This window comes from Idiotropiscis lumnitzeri, chromosome 7, assembly GCF_059441095.1.
Source record: "Idiotropiscis lumnitzeri isolate Australia: NSW breed Sydney's pygmy pipehorse chromosome 7, RoL_Ilum_1.0, whole genome shotgun sequence".
In the NCBI taxonomy this organism is placed as follows: domain Eukaryota; kingdom Metazoa; phylum Chordata; class Actinopteri; order Syngnathiformes; family Syngnathidae; genus Idiotropiscis; species Idiotropiscis lumnitzeri.
In genome coordinates, this window is record NC_142397.1 from 9,721,566 (window position 1) to 9,742,890 (window position 21,325).

The 21,325-nt window shown below is 41.4% G+C and overlaps 3 protein-coding genes across 7 annotated transcripts; 1 reads left to right on the top strand and 2 right to left on the bottom strand.

Annotated features, from left to right (window-relative positions):
- The first annotated feature begins 338 nt into the window (after positions 1 to 338).
- Positions 339 to 6,514, top strand: LOC148333483 (sushi domain-containing protein 6). 2 transcript variants are annotated; one of them, XM_088299757.1, is made up of 5 exons: positions 339 to 563; positions 1,331 to 1,420; positions 1,866 to 2,066; positions 4,638 to 4,782; positions 5,495 to 6,514. In XM_088299757.1, exons 2-5 carry the CDS (start codon positions 1,339 to 1,341, stop codon positions 5,766 to 5,768), a joined length of 702 nt encoding a protein of 233 aa, XP_088155883.1. In that variant the 5' UTR covers positions 339 to 563; positions 1,331 to 1,338; the 3' UTR covers positions 5,769 to 6,514. The 2 variants fall into 2 exon arrangements, with proteins under 2 accessions (XP_088155883.1, XP_088155884.1); XM_088299758.1 differs by having other exon boundaries at positions 349 to 563; positions 5,498 to 6,514.
- A 687-nt stretch (positions 6,515 to 7,201) lies between these two features.
- On the bottom strand, positions 7,202 to 11,974 carry LOC148333484 (uncharacterized). 2 transcript variants are annotated; one of them, XM_088300289.1, is made up of 10 exons: positions 11,870 to 11,974; positions 11,096 to 11,186; positions 10,890 to 11,013; positions 10,362 to 10,510; positions 9,996 to 10,138; positions 9,737 to 9,929; positions 9,242 to 9,375; positions 9,010 to 9,172; positions 7,670 to 7,737; positions 7,202 to 7,571 (listed from the first exon to the last, which is right to left on the bottom strand). In XM_088300289.1, the coding sequence occupies exons 1-9, from the start codon at positions 11,905 to 11,907 to the stop codon at positions 7,672 to 7,674; spliced, it is 1,101 nt and encodes a 366-aa protein (XP_088156415.1). In that variant the 5' UTR covers positions 11,908 to 11,974; the 3' UTR covers positions 7,202 to 7,571; positions 7,670 to 7,671. The 2 variants fall into 2 exon arrangements, with proteins under 2 accessions (XP_088156415.1, XP_088156414.1); XM_088300288.1 differs by having other exon boundaries at positions 7,202 to 7,737.
- A 527-nt stretch (positions 11,975 to 12,501) lies between these two features.
- hif1al (hypoxia inducible factor 1 subunit alpha, like) lies at positions 12,502 to 20,862 on the bottom strand. 3 transcript variants are annotated; one of them, XM_088300285.1, is made up of 16 exons: positions 20,833 to 20,862; positions 20,667 to 20,761; positions 18,344 to 18,534; positions 18,112 to 18,260; positions 17,747 to 17,828; positions 17,514 to 17,629; positions 17,174 to 17,358; positions 16,612 to 16,718; positions 16,376 to 16,523; positions 15,800 to 15,978; positions 15,325 to 15,485; positions 15,163 to 15,258; positions 14,077 to 14,225; positions 13,628 to 13,748; positions 13,430 to 13,544; positions 12,502 to 13,177 (listed from the first exon to the last, which is right to left on the bottom strand). In XM_088300285.1, the coding sequence occupies exons 2-16, from the start codon at positions 20,702 to 20,704 to the stop codon at positions 13,119 to 13,121; spliced, it is 1,896 nt and encodes a 631-aa protein (XP_088156411.1). In that variant the 5' UTR covers positions 20,705 to 20,761; positions 20,833 to 20,862; the 3' UTR covers positions 12,502 to 13,118. The 3 variants fall into 3 exon arrangements, with proteins under 3 accessions (XP_088156411.1, XP_088156410.1, XP_088156412.1); XM_088300284.1 differs by lacking the exon at positions 20,833 to 20,862 and having other exon boundaries at positions 20,667 to 20,809; XM_088300286.1 differs by lacking the exons at positions 20,667 to 20,761; positions 20,833 to 20,862 and adding an exon at positions 20,579 to 20,627.
- Positions 20,863 to 21,325: the final 463 nt, after the last annotated feature.

A 21,325-nucleotide genomic window follows, 5' to 3' on the forward strand; every position in this document is an offset into this window, starting at 1 on the left:
GTGTGTGTGTGTGTCTTCTAGCATTTCTTTTGAGTAGGGCCATAATGGTAAAACGCTCCGTACACTTTATTTCTGCGCTTTATTTTGAAAATACACTTTTCAAATCGGCCTTATTTTAGTTTTTGACCAGTGAGAACGCATACGATGTATAAACTTAATTTTGGTCCTCCGTCGTAAGGCACATCGTGTGTAGATATATTTGAATTTGTTAGACTTGGTGTAACTCTAGCATGTAAAAAAAAAAAAAAAACAGAGAAAGGACAGGAAATGTGTTTTTTTACGTGGAAAATGTCATCAAGTGGGAGATTCCGGGCAGTACCCTGCGCCCACGTGCCCCACTTCTTCCAACTAGCGTTTGTTTCTGTGGGGGCGCGGCTGACAACTCGCTCACTGCCAATCAGTTTCCTCGCGACTGTTTGCTAACCCAGCTGATCCTGGAACAGCTGCGGAGGAGGGAGAAAAGCCAAAGAGGCAAGAAGCTGTCAAGCCAAGAAGCCACTTGTTGTTGCCGAGCAGCGAGCGGCAGTCGTCGGCTTCATTCGTTACCTCTCCGCTGCCTCCAGGTGAGACCTTCAAGATTCAACTATATCGTCGTTAATATCAGCTTCCAACGATTGCGACAATATAAACGAGCAGTAGATGATACATTTATGATCCATAAAAGTGATTATAGGTTTATTTGTTGGCATGTCACTGTAAAAAATAACGTAAACAAATATTGGGACGATTTGTAGACTTCCTGGAGAGATCCCTTGAACAAAGGTGGACAACATATGGCCGGTGGGCCACCGCAATACAATTCTAAAAACAAATTACCTGCTGCAAAAGTTTTATTAGATTTTTTAAAAACTTTTCTCCTCCTAAGATATTTATTTTTTTAAACATGTTTTACTTCTTTTCCCCTAAATATTCCTTGGTTTCAGTACAAGTTATGATATTCAACAAGGCTCAGTGGCGAAATGCTGCATACCCACGGAGCACATGGTCACGTGACACAGCAGCTCGGTTTGACTTGACCTCACAGAGCTGTCCTCTCTGTTACATTACTAAACACATGTACACGCATGCACACACACAAATATTATTTGCACTGTACACAGACAGTCACACGTACACAAATTTCAGTCTCACACACGTAGGGCAGAATCATCGCATCCCCAAAGCGTTATACAAGTGACAACCCAACCCAGTAAAGACTTGGAAAAAATGTATGTGTGTATAAAATAATCATTATTGTGTCTATTGCTTGGCTAAAAAGCAACTCAAGTATCAAAGATTTGTATATAAGGCTTCTTTCAAAATGGCTGCTCAAAATTGACCTGCTCCACAGGAAGTTGAATGTCTGCATCACCGTCGTCTCTTTGGCCATTTCGGTGCATCATCATCGTCCTCTTGACCTCCTTACCACACCTGTTTGCAGGTAATCACATATGTGAACATATTTCCATCAGAGTTCTTTACCAGGTGAATCTTGACTTTTTCTAACAAAGGGAAATGTGTGACGCGTCACTTAGTTTTTCTGAAATAATAATTATGAAAAAAATAATTGTTGCGATATGGGTGGGAATTTGGAAGTAGGCAGACTGCACTGTAATTCTGAAAGTGTTGCATGTACACGTTTCCCTCAGGAGATAGTCACATGTTTAGATTTCTCCTTTCTTTCCCCTTTGTATTATGCCGACATGTTCCTCTCTGTATCTCAATGAGATGGTTTGTCAGCAAATTACAGTCCAAATGGTAAAAGTGAAATGTGACCCTTGCACTCAATCTTCACACACACTCACAATTGACTGTTAGGAATTAATAAACAATTTACGATGGTGATGCCACTGCCTTCTTTACCAAAGCCACTGTGCCCCCTACAGGCCGTCTGAGCAACTGCACACACCCCCTGGTGCCGGAGCATGGGGGCTTCCGATGTGAGCCGTCCCCCTGCCGAGGCTTCCCCCACAAAAGCTCTGTGCACCTCTTCTGTGAGGATGGCTATCACACAGCCAAGTCTCCCGTCTCCTGGTGCCATTATGGCGCCTGGAAGCCGCCCATTCCCGCCTGCGTCCACATCAGAGGTGAGCGTTCAGGCAGTCTGCCATTTTCGTTCAAAGCACCGGGTGTCCGTCAAAGAGGAAAATGTTCCAAACATTTTGTCTGATTGCTACAGAATTTGGAAAATTGCCATTTCCAGGTTTCCTTCTTCAAGATATTTTCTCCAATTCCAACCACAATAAGAAAATTTGGGTTGCAAAGCCAGTTTGACTTAGCAACATGAAATTTTGTCGACATGTTGACTAGATGCACATAAAATGTACACCAAACCATGTCCGACAACACATTTGAGGCTCATTTTGATCATTTCTAGGTAGAGGAACTTGCAATTGAGATTTCATCCGAATTATACCAGATTTGGAAAATTCATCTTTCGAAGTCAGTTTATTTTAGCCAATAGAAATGTGTATAATCATTAATAGACCTGCAAAAAAATTCTCCAGGAACCATGTCAGAAAAAATGGAGGCCATTTCCAGGAGTCCTTCAAAGGCTCACTCGTTCTTAGGATTTTGTCTGATTGCGACTAAATCTGACCCACGTACACTAGACAGATGGGTTCGGCTCAAATCTGAAGAATTTGGAGCATGGCATTAAATTTTGATGACTTGCCATAAAACGGGAAACTAGTTTCTGGATGTTTTGAAAATTCAGCTCCTGAAGACGCTTTGACTTAGCTACATGAAATTTGGGCGTCATGAGTAGACTCATGAAAATGTTTTAAGAAGACATATCCGCTACTAAACATAAATTCTGCCATTTTGGCCAACATTTCCAGTCCTTTATTGACTAACAATTCTTGAGATTTTGTCTGAGTGCTCCCAGAATTGAGAAATTCAACTCCGGAAACGAGTTTGACTTAACAGCATGAAACTTGGTAGAGCTGTCCGCCATTAGTAGACTCACCAAAAAAAAAATAATAATAAAAAATGTGACAAGATACAGGAAGACTGCCATTTTGATTCAAAGCATCCATTTTAGGCCCATTTGGACAGAGATTGAAAGTCTGAGTGCTACTAGATTTCGAACATTTAAAGAATTTGAGTTTTGGGTGAAGCACGGTTAAAGATTAGATTTTATTTTATTTTTTGGGCATAAATGCCTATTGTATTTGACACGAGCACATTTGAAGTGTTACATATAATGGGCAAAGATCTAAACGTGCTGACCTAGTTTCCCTCCAAAGTTCTCGTTTCGGTCTTTCCGCAAAGCTGGTTCAGTTTCACTCTCTTTAGGTCGCGTGATTCCTCTTTCTTTCTGCCAGGCACATAATGACATTATATTATTGTGGATATATACATTATGTAGAGTTGGACATTTTTAACACATTTTGTAAATTGTTTGAAAAATGGTACATCATAAATAAAACCCCTTCAATTGAAACCCTAACCCAGATTTCAATTTGCATGAGTTTTGTGTCAAATCACAATTGGAAAGCTTTACCCAAGTTCCAGAATGCAATTTGAAATATTTTTTATTATTATTACTTTTCTAAGGCATTCATTTATTTCAGGCGTTGGTCAACATAAACAAGACAACCAAAACATAATGTGTGAGAAGAAGAGAACTAATCTCAATTCAAGTTTTTAGGTCTAATCCCGATTTTTAACCCTAACCTTTGTTTGAAACCGTAATCTGAAACCCAAACTTGAAACCCTATCCCTGCTCGTGAAAGCCTAATTTAAAACCTCGAATCCCAAACTCAACATTGAAACCTTAATTTGAAACCATTAACTCCTAACCCAGGTTTCACACTGCAATTTGATACTGTCACTCAAAACCCTAATCCAAGTAAAGTAATTTGAAACCCCAACTCAAGACTAACCCAGGATTTAAACTATGTTTTGATACCCTAATTTGATACCTCTCTGACTTGAAAACCCTAACACAGGCTTAAAAACCCTACTAATCACTAAAGATTGCTTGTAGTGTTAATTTTTTATCTCCTTATCATACTACTTATGGTTTTGGTGCCATGTATTGTTCTACTTCTTCTGTAAGTGGTTCTGCAAACAGGAAGTCAGAGATCAGAAGAGGAAGTGAAACAAGCCACCTAAATAAACACGAAGCTGACAGACAGGAAGCATCAAACTAACCGCATAGACATCAAAAACCTGTCCACTCTTTTACCCACGATGCCCTGCAGAAGAGAAAATAAGCCTGTCAAGCACTACTCAATATTATGAAATCCTAATTTGAGACCATAACTATGTCTTGAAATCCTCATTTGAAACGCAAACTGGACACCCTACCCCTCACTTGAAACCCTATTTAGAAATCCTACCCATTAAACTTTTTTTTTTAAACCCACAATGCCTTGTAGTGCTGTAGATAGAATTGAATGTAATACTTGACTCTGGTTAGTAAGAAACCAACTGGCTTGAAGCCATAATTTGAAACCTTAATGCTTGTTTGAAACCCCAACCCAGATTTCAAACCGTACCTTGAGACCCTGTCTTCAAACCGTAACTTGAAACCCTCACCTTTGTTTTTAACCCTAACCTGGACTTGAAATCCACATTTGAAACCTCCTGAAACCTTAAAGTTTATTTTAGACTTTAACCCTGAGTTGAAACCCTACTGCTTGTTTCCACAGGGGAGGCTCACATCAACGCTGACGACGGGCCAGATTTTGGCATTCCCAACATGGCCACAACGGCGGTGGGCGTGTCCATATTCCTGCTCACCACCACCGCATGTCTGGTGGTCAAGTCCCACCTCTGCCCCTGTCATTCACACAGGTGAGGTCCCTGACGTCAACTCACACGCGACACATGAGTCACATGGTTCCTGTCACGTCATATGACGTGTGTCATGACAGCTGTCCCCTGTGTCACATGATCTTTGGCGATGCATGACAAGTCGCATGTGACATGACCTGTGTTACGTGTGACGCATGACTCATGTCATGTGTAACATGTCACATGATGTATGTCACATGGCGTGTCATGTATATGACATGTCACATGATGCATGTCACAGGACACGTGTGTCACATGATGTGTTCCATGAAGTGTCAAATGTTACGTCACATGATGTGGCATATGTATCAAATGACATGAGTCATATGAAATGCGTCATATGACGTGTGTCATATCTGGAAGAAAACAATGTGTCACTGGTTGTCACATCACGTATACAACATGAAACATTACATGGGTCAAGTGATGTTTTCGTTGCAGGATGTGTGTCACAAGATGTGTCATATGATGATTTACATGACACGTTACAAGTTGTTATATGACATGTAATGACATGTATGTCAGATGTCACATGTCACATAACACGTTAAATTGTAAGGTGATGAGCCAAATGAGGCATTTCACATTATGTGTGTGGAACATGACGTCTCATGGCGCATATCGTGTGCCACATGATGCAGGGCATGTATAACATGATGCGCATCACATGACCTGTGTCTGAATTGAGTCACATGACACATTTATCTCCCAGCAGGCATCGGTCCTCTGAGCAGCTGGACCTGATGGCTGAAGGACTTCCTGTCTCTCTACCGTCCTACGAGGAGGCGGTGTATGGCAGCTGGGGCCAGCAACTCCCCACCTCCCGCTCTCTCCCACCGGGACCAACCCAGCTCCTGCTTGCCCGGGAGCTGCCCGGCAATCAATCCAGCCCCAATAATCCCCCGCCCCCTTACGAAGAGGCCCAATCACGAACGAGCGACAACCGAAGGCTAAGCGTTTCTCTGTCGGACGACAAGGACATTTGAAGGACAAAGCTGTCAGGCGGTTCCGATTGATAGCTGCCAGACGTCATGACTTGGCACTTTTTTTTTTCTTATATTGTGTTGGGCGCAGCGGGCAGGCGTTCATACCAAAGCTGATTGGCTAGTTTGCACTCATCTGACTTATGTTGTACTGTAAGCGCGCGTGTGTGTGTGTGTGTGTGTGTGTGAGTGCAATCACGTTGTTATAGAAACCTGTGTGTTGTCTTGGCAACCAACCGGGATTTATAATGTTATTTTGAACAATTTATTAATATTGTCTGATTCATCTGAAGAAGCAGTGCAATGGAAGCTCTCCAACATGAAATTCTAATTAAAATAATGTCTTGAAACCCTACCCTAGATTTCAAACCATAATTTAAAACACCAACTAAACTTGAAATAGTTCATTGAAACCCTAACCCTGTTTTAAAACCTTAGCCCATGCTTGAAACCCTAATTTAAAGTTCAAACTTGGGCTTGAAACCCTGTTTTGAAACTCTAATTTGTATTCAACCTAACTTGAAACCCTAATTTAAACCCCTAATGCAGGCTTGAAGCCCAACTTCACGAGGCTTGCAACCTTAGTGACTTGAGAGGTTCCACTGCATCTACAAACAAAATATTATAATACATTTATGAGTTTATATTTATATGAAGTAGATCAACTTGCACACTGAATGTATTTTCTCTTGATGAATGCCATACTGTAAATAACATTAACATAATTGATAAATATATCTTGACATCTGTTTGTTCTGTCATATTTGAAGTTTTCCCTTCTGACGTTTTAGTTTCATTGAGTGGAATTTGACACCACGGCAGGAAACTAGAAACCACACACCACGATTTCTCATATTGATTGATTTGCACCATGACGGAAGCCCAAAAAAACCCCAATGACTTGAATTCGCCGACCGCTTTACGGCGTTTTTTTTTAATGTTTCTTATTAAAATTGTTTGCATTTTAAATGTGGTTTGTCCAAAAAAAGAGAAGTTGACTTACTGTAAAACAACACACCCCCACACGCACACACAAAAAGGTTCTCCAACACACTCCCAGTCAGTCAGTCACACACATACTTTCTCACACACACACACATTCAAGCACACGCCCGCACACGCCCTCTAACACATCACACGCTCTCTTGCACACACAAATACATGAATGCATGAGGACAAGTCATTGATGAGTAGTTACGTTCTGTCAAATTTTTTTCACGTCATTCGTTTTGGCTTGAGAAACAGAGGAAAACCTCCCCTACCCTCAAGTACTGGATGTTTGAAGTTTGGCATCATGACGAATAATTGCACAAGTGTGCGCACCACCGGGAGGAAAGCACTACAATATTACCTCATTCAGGGCTGTGAATACAATAAAAGACAATGAGCCAGCAGCAAAGGTGAAAAACTGCTTCACTTGTGTATTGAAGATTAATTATACATGGGGAAGTTTAATGCTATATTAATGAAATAGTTGACAATTTTGCAGCATGTGGCTCAAGGATGTTTTTCCAGGCTAAAACTGTTTCACCATAAAACATTTAACAACTCCCCAGGTGATGTTTTAATTAACATTCTCAACTCGTCACAAGTGGAACGTGTTTGTCACTGAACAATACAAAATACTCGGTCGTCTGTACTTTATCAAATGAACATTCTTGAAATTCAGGCTTTAGCCTAGTGCTGGAAGTAATGCTGTTTTGCAGTATCTTCATTCAGATTATGGTCAGAGTGATTTGGATTGCTACTTTCTTGTTTGGCTGACTCAGGATGTGTTGTATTACCTCGTCCTTTCCACCCTTAGATCTTGTATACACACATGGGCAGACATTAATATCATCATCCGGCACCTGACGATGGTTCTTGCCAGTTTAATTTGAGTATCACAAACATCATCATCAAACCTTCAAATGAGTGGATTGCTGCAGAGAAAAACGAGCCAGTCAGTGAGGCTGCCATCAGGGTTTCGAGGCTGAAGGTAAAAAGAAGAAGAAAAATAATATTGTTGATTGATGTTGATGGTAGTGATTGATGCCAACTGACTGACAGTAATTTCTATGTACAATAGAGGCACATGATTGACACTAATTATTTGTGCTCATACTTGATGGAAGTGATTGATGCTAATAATTGATCAGGGATGGACGAGTTTTGATATCAGGTAATGGTATCAAGCTGATACCAGCTGTTTCAATGCACTGGGAACTCAGGAAGGCTGCCGATACTGGTCATTGATGCAGAAGGCCGTTCCACTATAATGGAGTAAATGGCATGCATGGCTGACAGAACATTTTTCTGTATGAACTGTATCGTTGAACAACCTGGAATATGCACATTAAGATGCAACATCTTTAACTCATTCACTACCAGCCCTGGTAACATGAACATACTTTTTGACGTCAATATCCGTCAATGGCAATGAATGTTGAGAAACTTTATACTATTGCTGAGAGTGCATTATTTGAATAATTTTAATAGTTTTTATTATTTTGAAGAGGAATTTATTATTTATCAATATCGGTCAATATGAAATCCTTACATTGTGATACATTTTTTAGCCGGGGAGGCATGGCTTAATGGTAGAGTGGTCTCCCCCACCTCAAAGGTTGGGGTTTCGACCCTCGGCCAGTGTAATCATGTCAAAGTGTCCTTGAGCAAGATACCAAAGCCACGGTTGCTCCTGATGCTGCGTCATCGGTAGGTAGATGAGGCAACAGTATGAAACGCTTTGAGTACCGAAGCTTAGAAAAGCGCTATAAATATAAGTGGAAGCCCATTTACCATATCACCTAAGCCCTATTTTCCATTAACAATGTACTTCAATTTATTTGGAACAAATACCAAGTTGTAAGGTTTATTTGCATAATTGTTAATTTAATCAAAAATAATCCTAAAATCGAGAGTTTTTTGTGTTTTTTTTTTTTCTTGCACTAAGGCTTTTCAGCCTTTTGTCAGAAATTAAGAAAAGGTCTTTAAAATTAGCTTTCATTGCTTTAAAATGCTAAGTAACAAAAAAAAACTAGCAGTATCGGTTACTTGGTTTCGTATCAGTGAGTACTCAAGAGAATGAGTATGCGGGAATCGGTCTGAAAAAAAAAGTACGTATCAAACATCCTGTATTTGATTCCAATGAAACATGCTAATGATTAGTGCCAATTGTCAATGTCCCTCACTATTTGAAGCATTTTTTGTATGGTAATGATTAGTGCTATTAATTGATGTTAATGATGGCCGAGCAGCACACCTGCAATGCGGTGGTGTTCAGTGGTTGTCCGTCTCTTTGTACATCTCGCAGGCGTACGGCTCCGTCATTGGGGTAACCTTCCTGCACCTCCAGGTGGCACAAGATGGACGTTGACTTGAGGTACACCAGCAGGCGCTCAGCCGGATGCCAGTCGATGGCGAAGCTGAAAAGGAAAGCGGGAGTGCCCACGTTAGATCACAGAGGACAGCGAGGGGTCGCTTATGAAGCCCACCTGGATCTCAGACTCTGGATCTCGGCCAGCAGGTCGGCCTGACCCACGTAGTTCTCCACCACCTCCACCAGCGCACCGCTGAGCTCGGATGGGCAGCCCAATACGTCTTCCTGCAGCTGCTTCAGCGGGCTTGCCTAATCACGTGACATGAAGGTCACGCGTCAATTATTTTTCCTTTATCATTAAAGAGATTGTTAAATAGTGGCTGATTATAGTTCAGGAAAAAGTCAATTGAAATTCCTTTGTAGTGATTACGGAGTAAAAAATGAGAGTATGATTCCAAACTCTTTAATCACTTTGACACATATGGACAGAGCCCAGCCACAAATAATAAAGGAAGTTACGCATAATTGACGCCTCCCTGCTTAAAAGGTTTAGAATTACCTTTAGATACCACACAATTGCAGAAAACCACTACTTTTGCCCCCACACTCACTCCAATGTAGCTCCTTGGCATCAAAATAGCACCAAACGATACTCAAGAGTTTTTCGTACTGGATCAATCTGAAGTGTGAAGCGGTCGTCTTGGCTCCAGATGACTGCCACCTTCAACGGCTCCAGCTCATTGAGTGCCAGGTTTGTGTTGGCAGGGGGATGTGGCCTCAGCTCCAGAGACACCTGTGATTGGTTGAAGGAAAGCAGGCTGACGTGCGCCACCTCCTGCACGGCCGCCAGGTACGACTGCAAGCTGACAAGCACACCGCATCTGACGCGTCGGATCGCTTGACCCGTCATGTGACCCGATGACACTCACCCATCTCTGGAACGCTGCCAGACGTCCATGTGCGTGAGCGCCGTACCAAGCTTCGCCTTCAGCCGAGTCAGCTGACCATCATGTGCCTGCGATGCTTTGCGTGCCTCGTTCATTTGCACCTGTAATTCTTCACTTTGCTGCCTCTGAAACACATACATGTGACATAGATGTATGTAACCATTTTTCACGGCAAACATAACTGAATAAAATCATATTTATTCTTCAAAAACGTAGGGAAAAAATATATACTAAAAAGAAAGAAGAAAAAAAATCAATGAACAACAAAAAAAGACCATTCGATCAAATCATAGAATAAACTCATGAATTGCCCACACCTAGCGTGTTTGTGTGTTATTGTATATGTACCTTGGCTTGCAGCTGTTGCAGTAGCTGTGTGACTTTGTGTCGTTTACCGATGATGTTTTGTTGCAGTGTGTCGACCAGCGCCTCCGTCTGCTCTGCTGTCGTCCTGCTCTCTGCCTTCAAAGCCTGCCAGCAGCCTCGAGCTCCGTCTTCTGCGGTAAGAAAACAAACTACTGTCTGACATGATACTATAGATGTCAATCAAAATAAAATAATAGTCCGCCTTCCACTTAAGAACATGGAGGAAATGTGAAAGTGGCGTGTTTCAGAACATTTATCGTGTTCCCTCGCTACATTGTCATCTTTAATTGATGTAATATAAATGAGAACCAAAATATAAGTCAATCATGAAGAATCCTGATCAAGAACAATATAAGCAAATAAATCTGTGGCTTCATCACTTCAACTTTTCATGATTCACAAAACAGTACATAATATGTAAAAACATTTGCAAAATGAAGGCTAACTACTGATGTAAATGAAAAAAAAACATTTTCTCATGCTGTGCTGACAATTTTTTTCGATTGTTACCAGACTGCAGGGGGCAGGGCTGTGTTAACAGTTGCTGGGCAGATTGAAGGCCCTCCAGCTCGCACATCATAGAGTCCAGGACAAACAGCTGACGCCACTCAACGTTCTGCACCAGCTGCCTGTCCTATGCACGCACACACACGCACACAAAGGGCATTAAGATATGGATGTTTTGGTGACCAAAACCCTCAGAAGAATTTGAAAACCTGGAGGAAGAGGAGTTTCTCTCCTTTAGGGTCCAGCTCCTCGCCCGCATCACAAAGCGCCGGGTTAGTGGGGTCACAGCTCTGCAACACACTGACAAACATGTAGACACGCATGATTAAATATGTACACACAATCCATTTCAAATGCACTCAGCACAAACTGAAGTCAAGAGTTATCTATCAATCCACAATTTGATTGCGTTTGTCCTCTTCATTAGGGTCGCGGGTGGGCTTACCCGAGTTTGGGTGCGAAACGGCGTACATTCAGGACTGTTGACCGGACAGACAATGTCTGGACAAACTGACCTAATCTCCAGTCAATGTCAGGGTACTGTTGCTCCCTAGCTACATACTATATTTGATAATATTTTTTTTCATGACGTCATGTGTTACATCGTCACTTGCTTTGGTTGTAAGATTTTTTTGTAAGATGTGCAGATGTTAATAAAGTTAAAAAATTTGCATTTTCACATTTTATTTTGGGGTTAGATATTTATTCGGACAAAACAAAATCGTAAACGTTGCTCATGTAGCTGTGATTCAGATAGAATTGCTATAATAAAAGATATGCTAAGATAAACAAAAGAAAAAAAACAAAAAGCAATTCTGAATGAACATTTTTCTTCATGATTCCCCAATGCGTATTCATCTAAAAGCATCTACGTTCAGTAAATTTAAGTAGAACACATTCAAACAAATGTTGTGTTTAACAAATTGAAGAAAGACTGCTCAGGGAATTTTGTTGAGAAAGAAACATGTAAACGTCTTACTTACTTTCGAACAGCTAACATCTTTTCTGTTTTAGCCGACATTTTTGTTTTCAAATCCCCCGCGCACTACATTGGTCGCTTGTTGATGGCGTCATAATTTCCTCCCTCTTCTTTTTATGAACATAACTTTATTCAGAAACATATTTTTTGACAAAAACAACGGCCAGTGTGAGACAAAGTTAAGAAACCAAGAAAACTACACTACGAAATTATAAAGAGTACATATATACAGAGTCTTCTCTCCATTCACATTTTTGGATTTTCAGTACTTTTAATACCTTCTTCATATGGAGTTAATTGCTATCGCAATTGCTTGCTCCTTGTGTTTCGGTAAAATTGACAAAAGGATAAAACGAACGTTCCTTTTGCGAAAAAAAACAACTAAACCTTAAGGCCATATATAGATGAATCGTTGTGAGCCTTCATATACTGCACTGTATATTTTTTAACCATCCATTCAAAATGGTCAAGAAAGAAGCAAATTACCCAGCCTGCAATCGAGATGATACAGGCACGATATAAATGTCTGTGGATTCTGGATATTTGAGTCTGGTGTCTCAATTCATTGACTGCACATGTGAGTTTCCGTGACGAAGACCCAATACAATTTGCTTTTTCAACCACAGGAATGCAATAGAGTTTCTAAGCATTTTTTTAATATACATTTTAAAAATATATATTTTTCACCATGTTTTTGTTAGTGTGGACACACTGAATAATGATGTCGTTGCTAAAAGTATATATAAAAAGATTAAAAACAGTCATGTAATTGAAAGTAGCATTATCCTTGTTTATAAATTCATGCTCAGAAAAACATTTTAAAAATTACAGTAAGGTATCACAATTTATTACTTCTACTGTAGGTCTAAAAACTCGCTGATGCTAAGCTCTATTACTCAATTACCGCATTTTTCTAGTAGAGTACAGTTGGATAACAAGGCAAAAGATAAACACATGACCATGTAGGAATGTTAGATCATGTTAATATCACTCACCCAGCGCATGCATGAGAACCACAAATAAATGCCCTCAAAAAGTGATACCACTGTATGGACTTGGTATATGTATTCATGATTGGTATTTAATACAATACAACTTTATTTATATAGCGCATGTATAGAAAAATATTTCACTGAAAGGCCTTTGTGTGTCAGAGCAGTAAAGCATCATCATTTTCTGAGCTTAAGATGTAGCTGGTTGGTTGTCTGCTGTCTGAGCGTTTGCAGAAGACAAAGATGACGATGACAGCTTGGTCAGGACAATGGAGACAAGTCAGGAGGTGGCTGGGATTTGAAGATGTCCAGCATCAGTACTGCCAAACATAAAAAATGTCACGTTTCATATCAATCTAGCGTATTATAAATAGTTTATCTTTTTTAATGTTAATTTACCTGTAATGTAATAATGTATTAACCATATTTAATGACTATGAAGCAAGTTTGAATCTTTTAATGTCTACATAGATTCAGGTCAAACTTTGTATGTGTACATGTCTCTGTGACATTTATACTGTACTTTATGCATGACAGCATATTTCCATTCAATTTTAGTTGCGCAAACGTACATGTGGTGTCACAGAGTCCTGTTCTGCCCCCCAACACAGGATCCCTGTCAGTAAGAAGATGACTCCGTCCTTTGGTGCCTGGCTCCCTCCCTGATTGGCTCCCCTCCAGACAGCTCTGTGTTAAAAAAATATATATAAATAAAGAATACACAGCAGCCACATCCCGGCCAACAACGTAATCATCATTATCTCATTCACCAGTAATGCGTGGCTGAGGAGGAGCTGGTCTTCTAAGGACGTGCCGTCGCTGTCGTGCTTGTGACGTTTGTCGTCCGCCGCCATGAGCTGGGAAAGAGCGTCCTCGTCCAGGTTGTGTGTCCTGAGATATATCAGCGTTGTAACCACCATTGCAACTTTGTCATAGCATTTATCCTAGTGGCATTTTTGATAAGAATTTTTATTGAGTTATATTTCAAACAGGGGTGATTTATGCTCAGAAATGGGCATTCTAATTGACTTTGAACATTTCTTACATTGCAGTTTTTAAAATGATTTAAAAACTTCTTTTATGAAATGATAAATTTTTTACATTACAAATATGTAGATGTATTTTTTTACAAAATTCAGAATTTGCTCCAGCATAATTAAAAAAAAAATTCTTACAGTCTAATGACTTTTTTCTTGCATATTTTCAAATGGTTTCCTACCGTTTCCTGTTGATGGCAGCAAGCTCAGGTGACAGCTCTGTGTCTACGTCACTGTTGGCCTCTGGGATGGTGCTAAAGAAGCTGAGCTGGAAGTCGTCGTCCATAGAGATGTACGGAGCCAACATGTCCAAATCCATGCCTTCCATCACCTGACAACACAACAATCCACGGGACACATTACCATGGCCATTACTTACAATTTGGCCTTCATAAAAGCTAGTGGCATGATGGCTTTATTTGCATTTAAAACAATTTGGAACAATGCTAGTCGTTCATAAGTAATACTGTCAAGTTAAAAACAAAATAATATATAGTAGAAAGTGCAACTGACAAATTATCAGTTTGTATACTTTTGCAATTTATAGGAATATGTTTAAAAAAAATCTATAAACGAGTAACATTAGATCCCAAATATGAATATTGCCATTTAGAGCATTTATTTGTTAAGTGGTTAAAATACCAAAAAAAAAGGAACAGCGCCCCTCCAAAAGGCTGCTGCTCGCCTTTTAACTGGATCTCGGAAGACGGATCACATAACCTCAATCTTGGCCTCTCTTCACTGGCTCCTAGTGCACATTAGAGTTCGCTTTAAAATGCTTCTGTTCGTCTTCAAATATTTTAATGGCCTCGCCACAGTGTACCTCTCTGAGCTCCTTCACCCCTACACACCTGCCCGCCGCCTCAGGTCTGCAGACCAAATGCTGCTGCATGCACCAAGGAAGAGGCACAGCCTCAGGGGGGATTGTGCCTTTTCTGTTGCTGGTCCTTCCCTACGGAATGACCTCCCAGTAAATATTAGGCAAGCCCCCTCTCTGTACACATTGAAAACTCATTTGAAGACAGATTTTTATTCTTTAGCTTTCGACTTAACATGAGACTGTCACTGTTCTGCTGTTCTTCTGGTATCTATTGTTTATACGTTTTAGTTCATCTTCTAATTTCACACTAATTTATATTACACCATATTGAAAGCGCTTTTGTTACAGCTCCAGCTGTTGTGAAATGCGCTAATTAAATGAAAAAACATTCACCGCTTTCAGTATGATACATTACAATTTCACAAGCACAAAAATATTTTGTCTGCACCTGCTGCATGTTGTCCTTCCTCTTGTCGCCATCTTCTGGCCAAAAGGCAAAGAACTTCTCCACCTCGCTGGTGTCCTTCACGCTGCCGCTCTCGCTCTGGAAAAAAAATATCACGTAAGCGCCGCTCGTGTCCCATGTTGAGCGAGCGTACTTGGTATTTACCGGTGCTGGCTCAGGATCCGGTGAGGATGATGACTGCGGGGGAGTGTCGGGGTTGAAGATGGGAAGGAGAAGCTGGCGTAGCTGCGGAGTGCAAAGATCCTGAGGGTCCACAGGGACGTCGCTGGAGCTGCATGGCGTGGCGAAAGAAAGCGCTATGCAGTCTGCGACATGCACAACAAGCACAATGATTATTAATTTATTATGTAGATTGGTACCTTGTCTTACAATAGCAAATCAATCTGTTCAAGAAAAACAAATACAGTACTGGGCTCGCTACATTTTAAAAAAAAGACTATTGTAAAATGAGCCACTGAGAACTCGTGTGGGCTAATTCTATTTTTGTCATTTTAAAGTTAAGAGCAGAAAGCTTTCAAGATTTAAAAAAAATTGAAATGAATGAATTTATGGGCATGAAGAAATATCCTAACAAAATTCATGTGGGGAGAAAAACAAAATCCAATTAATGACACCCAACCTCCTGCCAGCGGCGCAACGGGATCTGTGTCTTCTGGAGTGGGAGAAAGAAGTCTCTCTGGCGTGCTGCTGCTGCGACTCTCGTCCACATCAGTGTCCTCGTTGAGACGCTTGGCTTTGAGGCAATGGCCGGTGCGGACCTGCTCAGAGGAAAAGACCACATCCGACTGCTCCACGGCGCTGCAAAGAAGAATGAAGTGTAAATGTTATTTATGTATTCATCCATTATTCCATGCTTTTTTGCAGGGAATAAGGACTAGCACTGCCAGGGATAGCGCAAAAATCCAAGCAATGACACCCCTCTAAAATGTTTAGAACTGCCTATATTCATAGTTAAAACTGTAAAAATTACAAGCTACAACTATGAAAACACTTTCATAAAATGTCAAATTCTCTTTCAAATTTTGTTAAGCAACTATAACAACACATACAATATCAAAACAAGCAGGTTCTCAAACAATTCACTTTGTGCTTTACCTAAAGACAATAAATTCACATTGAACAATAGAAGTTTGCATGGCGTCGAAGACATCCTATAGAGTTGGCCAATCTGGAAAAACATTGGCTGATTGGCTACCTGAGCACAAAGTTGAGGCAGACCACGGCCTCGGCATGTGACGTTTTGTTGTTATAGAGGACGGTGGCTTGCGTCTCGGCCCACACAAAGCCGCCTCCGCTTGCCAGGAAGCGATAGGGGCTGGTAGTCACCTGACCTTTGACCAGCACTGCAGGGAGAAGAAAGAATAAAGTAAACCCATGTGAAATGAACATTGTTTTTTTTTCCTCCCCAGGGAGGATATCATGACAACTTACACATGTGCAGGCTCTTGTTGACATGAACCGAGTCCAGCGCGTGGTGAAACTCGAACGCAGAGCGGCCGATAAGATCATCCGCCTCATATCCCACCAGCTCGTCCAACCTGGAAAACAAACAAACAGAATATGAAAATTTGCCACTAGTTGCACCTCTTTCCGTACATTTTTAGACTTTTTCAATTAAAGCCCTTTGATGCAACAAGACATCGCCAAATCCAAGCTAACAGCCATAAAACGCAGCACCTTCACACTTCAGCGATTTTTTTTTTTACCCTCTAAATCAAAATAAATGTTCTATGAGCCACCTACTTTTGTAAGATTAGTCTGAAATGATACGCAAGTGTTTGGGGATCATAGTTTGTGGTATATTTATGTTTTAAATTATTTAAGTAGGAGACAGGTCCACCTGCTGGATTTGGTGATTCACTGGCCCACATAGAGGACTTTAACAAATGTCAAAACAAAATTCACTTAAAATCACAATAACTCTCACTTTCAAGGTGTGCTTGGTGGAGCCTTTTTTCTGTCTGGATGTATGAGATGGGGCTTTGGTGCTCACCTGCCCTCGCAGTGTGTGAAACGCATGTCCATGCTGTGGCGGGTAAGGAAGGTGTGCGTGCCCAGGGGGAAGTCCACACTGGACGGGTGGGGGACGGGCTCACACAGCAGCGTCATCACAGCATCCACAGCGGGCGCTGCCAAAGAGTCGCCCAGCGCACACATGTGACCGGTGCAGTGGAACACCTGACAGAGAACGACAAATACAGGCTTTAAAATGACATAGCTAGTTTTTACATGTGAAGGTGATAAGTGGCTCACTACAAAACATTTCATCAAGGCAAATCTATTAAAACACACCATCTACAAAGTGTATATGCATTAAGTGTGTTTATAAGTACCTTCCAACTGGCAGACTTGATGTTAACAGTGCGCCCCCTGCTGGTCAACGTGCTCTTCATTCGCAGGAAGAAGTTCATCTGGCTTAACTGACCGCTGCTCAGTTTTTTACTGCATTCTAAAATCAAAGAACAAACGATGCTTATTTTAACCTGACCTCATCTTATATACATTACAAACTAGTTCATCATCATCATCATAAGGATTTAGGAATCAATAATTGGTTGTAACTAACGAGGGTGAAGAAGGAGGTCCCTGAGCTCGTCCTGGTCACGCGGATGAACAAAGTCGTACACGCTCTGACCCAGAAGCTCCAACTGGACACAAACAAATAGAATCAGATTTCTTCTTCATATACAAAAGTATAGAGGAGGAGAAACAAATGAGGAGCAGAATGGCAAGACAGAGGGAGCAAAAAATAAGTTGGAGGAGTGATAAAAGAAGGAACAAAAGGAGGAATAAGAGGAAGAAGCGAGGAGAATGACACTACTAGGGTAGTTTTGGACTATTTTTGAACGCGTGTTATAATCACTTGTTGTATTTTTTTTGCTCCCCATTTTTCTAAGCGTATGTTTTTTCCAATATAGTGAGCGTTGTTACCTGCGGGATGCCGATATGCTTGTTGACATTGTCAGTCAGGTAGATGACGTCTCCTTCTGATGTAATCACCAGGATAAAACCAGATAGTGCCTGAGCGTACAAAACATCCGCCGGGTCCTCCTCCTCCTCTTCAGACGCCCTTTGACTCTCTGCCCCGAGACCAGAAAATTATATTACAGTCCGAGCAGCTATTTTGGTTTGGAAGTGGCCATTTTGGAGTGAATCTTCTTACCAGGATGAAGAAGGCGATGCATACGCAGGAAGCTGAGGGCGACCCTCATGATGGCCGCCTTGTCCAGGTGTGTGGAGACGCGTCTGGGTAGCGGGAGGGTTCGAGCCAGGTCATAGAAGAGTTCTGTCTCCTTACCTCGCCTGCAGCGAGCCGCGTCGCGAGAACGCAGCTTCCTCTGCTCTGAACTGCTCCTGAACCAGGAAGAAAGAGGTCACCACAGGTCAAGATAAAACATACCTATTTGTATGTTGGAACGCCATGTAGTCCATCATGGATCTACACTAAGATAGAAGTGAATTTGTATGAAAAACACCAGAGCTGGGAATTTGCCAGTGCTGGGGAATGGCTGTAATGTTTTACGACCTGTCACCGACCCACCCATCATGACCCATGTCTGGGTCCCGACCAACCGGTTGACAATCACTACTCAAGCTGATTCAACCTGCCGAATAAGAAAAATCCTCCTGAAGCTGCCCTTCAAAATAAACCGGCTCCCCTGCATACCATTAGTGCATCCTTTTTCCACTAAAAGCCTGAGCGCAGGAATGTTAAAAATGTCCCTTGGGCATGCTGTGGGACCTCTTTGAGAACAAGACCCCATCCCTTCTTCCTCCCCCACTTCTACACCCAGAACAACCCTTCTGCTGCAAAAACACTTTGGCTGTCCAAAAGAGGAGCAAACGTCCCTAAAATGGCTACTCAGCTGTTGACAAACTGTTGGATACTTGCAGTTTGACCCATCGCTCCATTTCTCGTCCTTCGCCCACGCAACCAGAGAACATTGCAGACAGGACACAAAACACACTTTTAATTCCATTGCTGGGACTCACAAATTGTGCAATAAACTGATAGTGTGCGCATGAGTATCGTGCAACACTGCAGTCTGCCGTCATGCAGGAACACTCAGTCCTTGTGCAACTTGGCCCCGTGTGTGCGCACGCGCGTGCGTGTGTGTTTGTGCGCGCGCGCGTGCGTGCACGCGTGAGCAGACACAAGAAGTAACAGCAGGCACTACTGTTGTTTACATTAGTGTGTCTTGTGAATGGGTGACTGGAAACGCCCACGCGTGTGCTGACACATGCACATGAGCACACACACATCTCAAGGAGAGGACATGAGCCTTGATTAAACTCTGAATTGCAAATTAAACTTTCGACCCGCTTGGATTGGAACATGCTGTTCACCAAAACAGGAAGTGCGTTTGCGTGTGTTTAGCCCTCTAACACACACACATACACGCGCAGGCACACACTAGTTTGTTTTGCTGCCGATCAGAAGTTCTGAACAGGCTGACTCTGGTCCAAAATCAGGCGCCTTTTATAAAGATGGAGATATATTATCCCGTCCACCATTTTGACTTCAACTTGCAATTTAAACTATGCAACTTTTGAGGGCTTATGTTACTCTATGTTTAAACCTGCTGATTCAAGACAGTGACAGTTTAGTATTTTCAAAACATTCCAATAACGCCACAAATTCCACACTAGTCATAATAGCCAAATAAAGAGATATTTTACATAAGCTTTTCACTGCCCATTTTTGGACAGTGTGAAATCATTCCAAGTAAAACTGTTTAGCATTATTATAATAATCATATTATTAATGTTTCAATTATAGCAAGGTTACTCTCTCCAGGGGTCACCAAATCCAGTCCTTGAGGGCACCTATCATGCATTTCTTCCATCACTCCAAGTTGCAACACACCTGATTCAAATTCAGAAATTTACATTCAAGGATTTCAAATTGATCATTTGAATCAGGTGCGCTGCTACAGGGAGAGACAGAAAACATGCAGGATAGTTGCCCTCGAGTACGGGAGTTGGTGATTCCTGATCGTCTAAGCCCAAATGTGACATTTTTCTATTATTAATCACATCCTTATTCTTACCCCAATCATAACCTTTTATTTTTGTTCGGTCCAAATCAATTTGCCAATTATTTTTGTTTCTCAAGCTACATCATTATTGTTCTACTGCATAACTGTTCAATTCTTCAATAAACACGTGAAACAAAACAGCTCGTTTGCAACTCCCGACTGGCCGCAAGAAATTGTAAATGTAGTAAAAACAAGCAAACAAAAACTCGTAAATAAAATTATTACTACCACTACTTCACGAACGGAGCCAGATCCAGCGACCACCACAAATGACCACAATGAGCACATATTGGCTTTAAATGGTCGATTACTGGTCAGAAGCAGGTGAGCCACCATCGATGAATTTCGATCAAACTCACCGTCGGACTGCATAAATTCCCTCGACTCGCACTTCCCGAAAGTTTCGACACACTACAAAGGCGCCATTTGACGACAAACAAATCTTACCGTTTAACGGTCACATTAGCTTCGTCTTCGTCGCCCATATTGTCGTTTGTTGGTTCAGAGATTCCTGCTCTTTTGCCTTGTTTTTGTCACGCGTGACCCCAAAAAAAAAAAAAGTTCACACGGCAGAGAGTGTCAAGTGTCCGAGAAAAATACTGTTTCCGGTTGTACCTTTTCAAGGTTGACGTCAACAAGCGCTCACGTTACAGGGCTTCCCGGCAGACATGGCCACGAAGATTCCAATCAGATCTTGTAACACGAGCTGTGCAAAGTTTAGAGCAGGGGTGGGCAATGTACGGCCCACTTAATTCTTTAATTTGGCGCACTGATTTTTAAAAATGAGACCTACTTATCATGTAATACCAAATTTGCTCAATTAACCCCTTTACATGCAATTGTAGATAATTTATGTTAAGACGTAATAATTAAGACACAGATAAATACATGCAACACATTATTTACATGAATCCCTTCAGTATATATATTTTCAAAAGATCACTTCTACAACATTTCTCGAAAATCAATATGTCCCCATCGCTGGCGAGCTATTTTTAGAGCAGGCGCGTGGGCTAGTCATGTGGTCCTCGAGGGATACCCGGTGCCCGTGATAAAGTTCATCAATATTAATTTGTTATCTAGTATAACTGATCACTTGATTTTGC

Bases quoted from the DNA above. Each gene is read 5' to 3' on its own strand.
- LOC148333483 (XM_088299757.1), top strand. From the start codon at position 1,339: ATGTCTGCATCACCGTCGTCTCTTTGGCCATTTCGGTGCATCATCATC. The intron at 1,421-1,865 runs GTAATCACATAT...TGCCCCCTACAG, and splicing joins CTTACCACACCTGTTTGCAG to GCCGTCTGAGCAACTGCACA. The intron at 4,783-5,494 runs GTGAGGTCCCTG...TTTATCTCCCAG, and splicing joins TGCCCCTGTCATTCACACAG to CAGGCATCGGTCCTCTGAGC.
- LOC148333484 (XM_088300289.1), bottom strand. From the start codon at position 11,907: ATGTCGGCTAAAACAGAAAAGATGTTAGCTGTTCGAAA. The intron at 10,511-10,889 runs GTAACAATCGAA...TTCTTACCGCAG, and splicing joins GCCCTGCCCCCTGCAGTCTG to AAGACGGAGCTCGAGGCTGC. The intron at 9,173-9,241 runs GTGGGCTTCATA...TTTCCTTTTCAG, and splicing joins ATCCAGAGTCTGAGATCCAG to CTTCGCCATCGACTGGCATC.
- hif1al (XM_088300285.1), bottom strand. From the start codon at position 20,704: ATGGGCGACGAAGACGAAGCTAATGTGACCGTTAAACG. The intron at 13,545-13,627 runs GTGAATGAGATA...TTTTTAACACAG, and splicing joins TCCTCAGCCACGCATTACTG to AGCTGTCTGGAGGGGAGCCA. The intron at 13,178-13,429 runs GTACGTTTGCGC...TATGTTTGGCAG, and splicing joins AGGACTCTGTGACACCACAT to TACTGATGCTGGACATCTTC.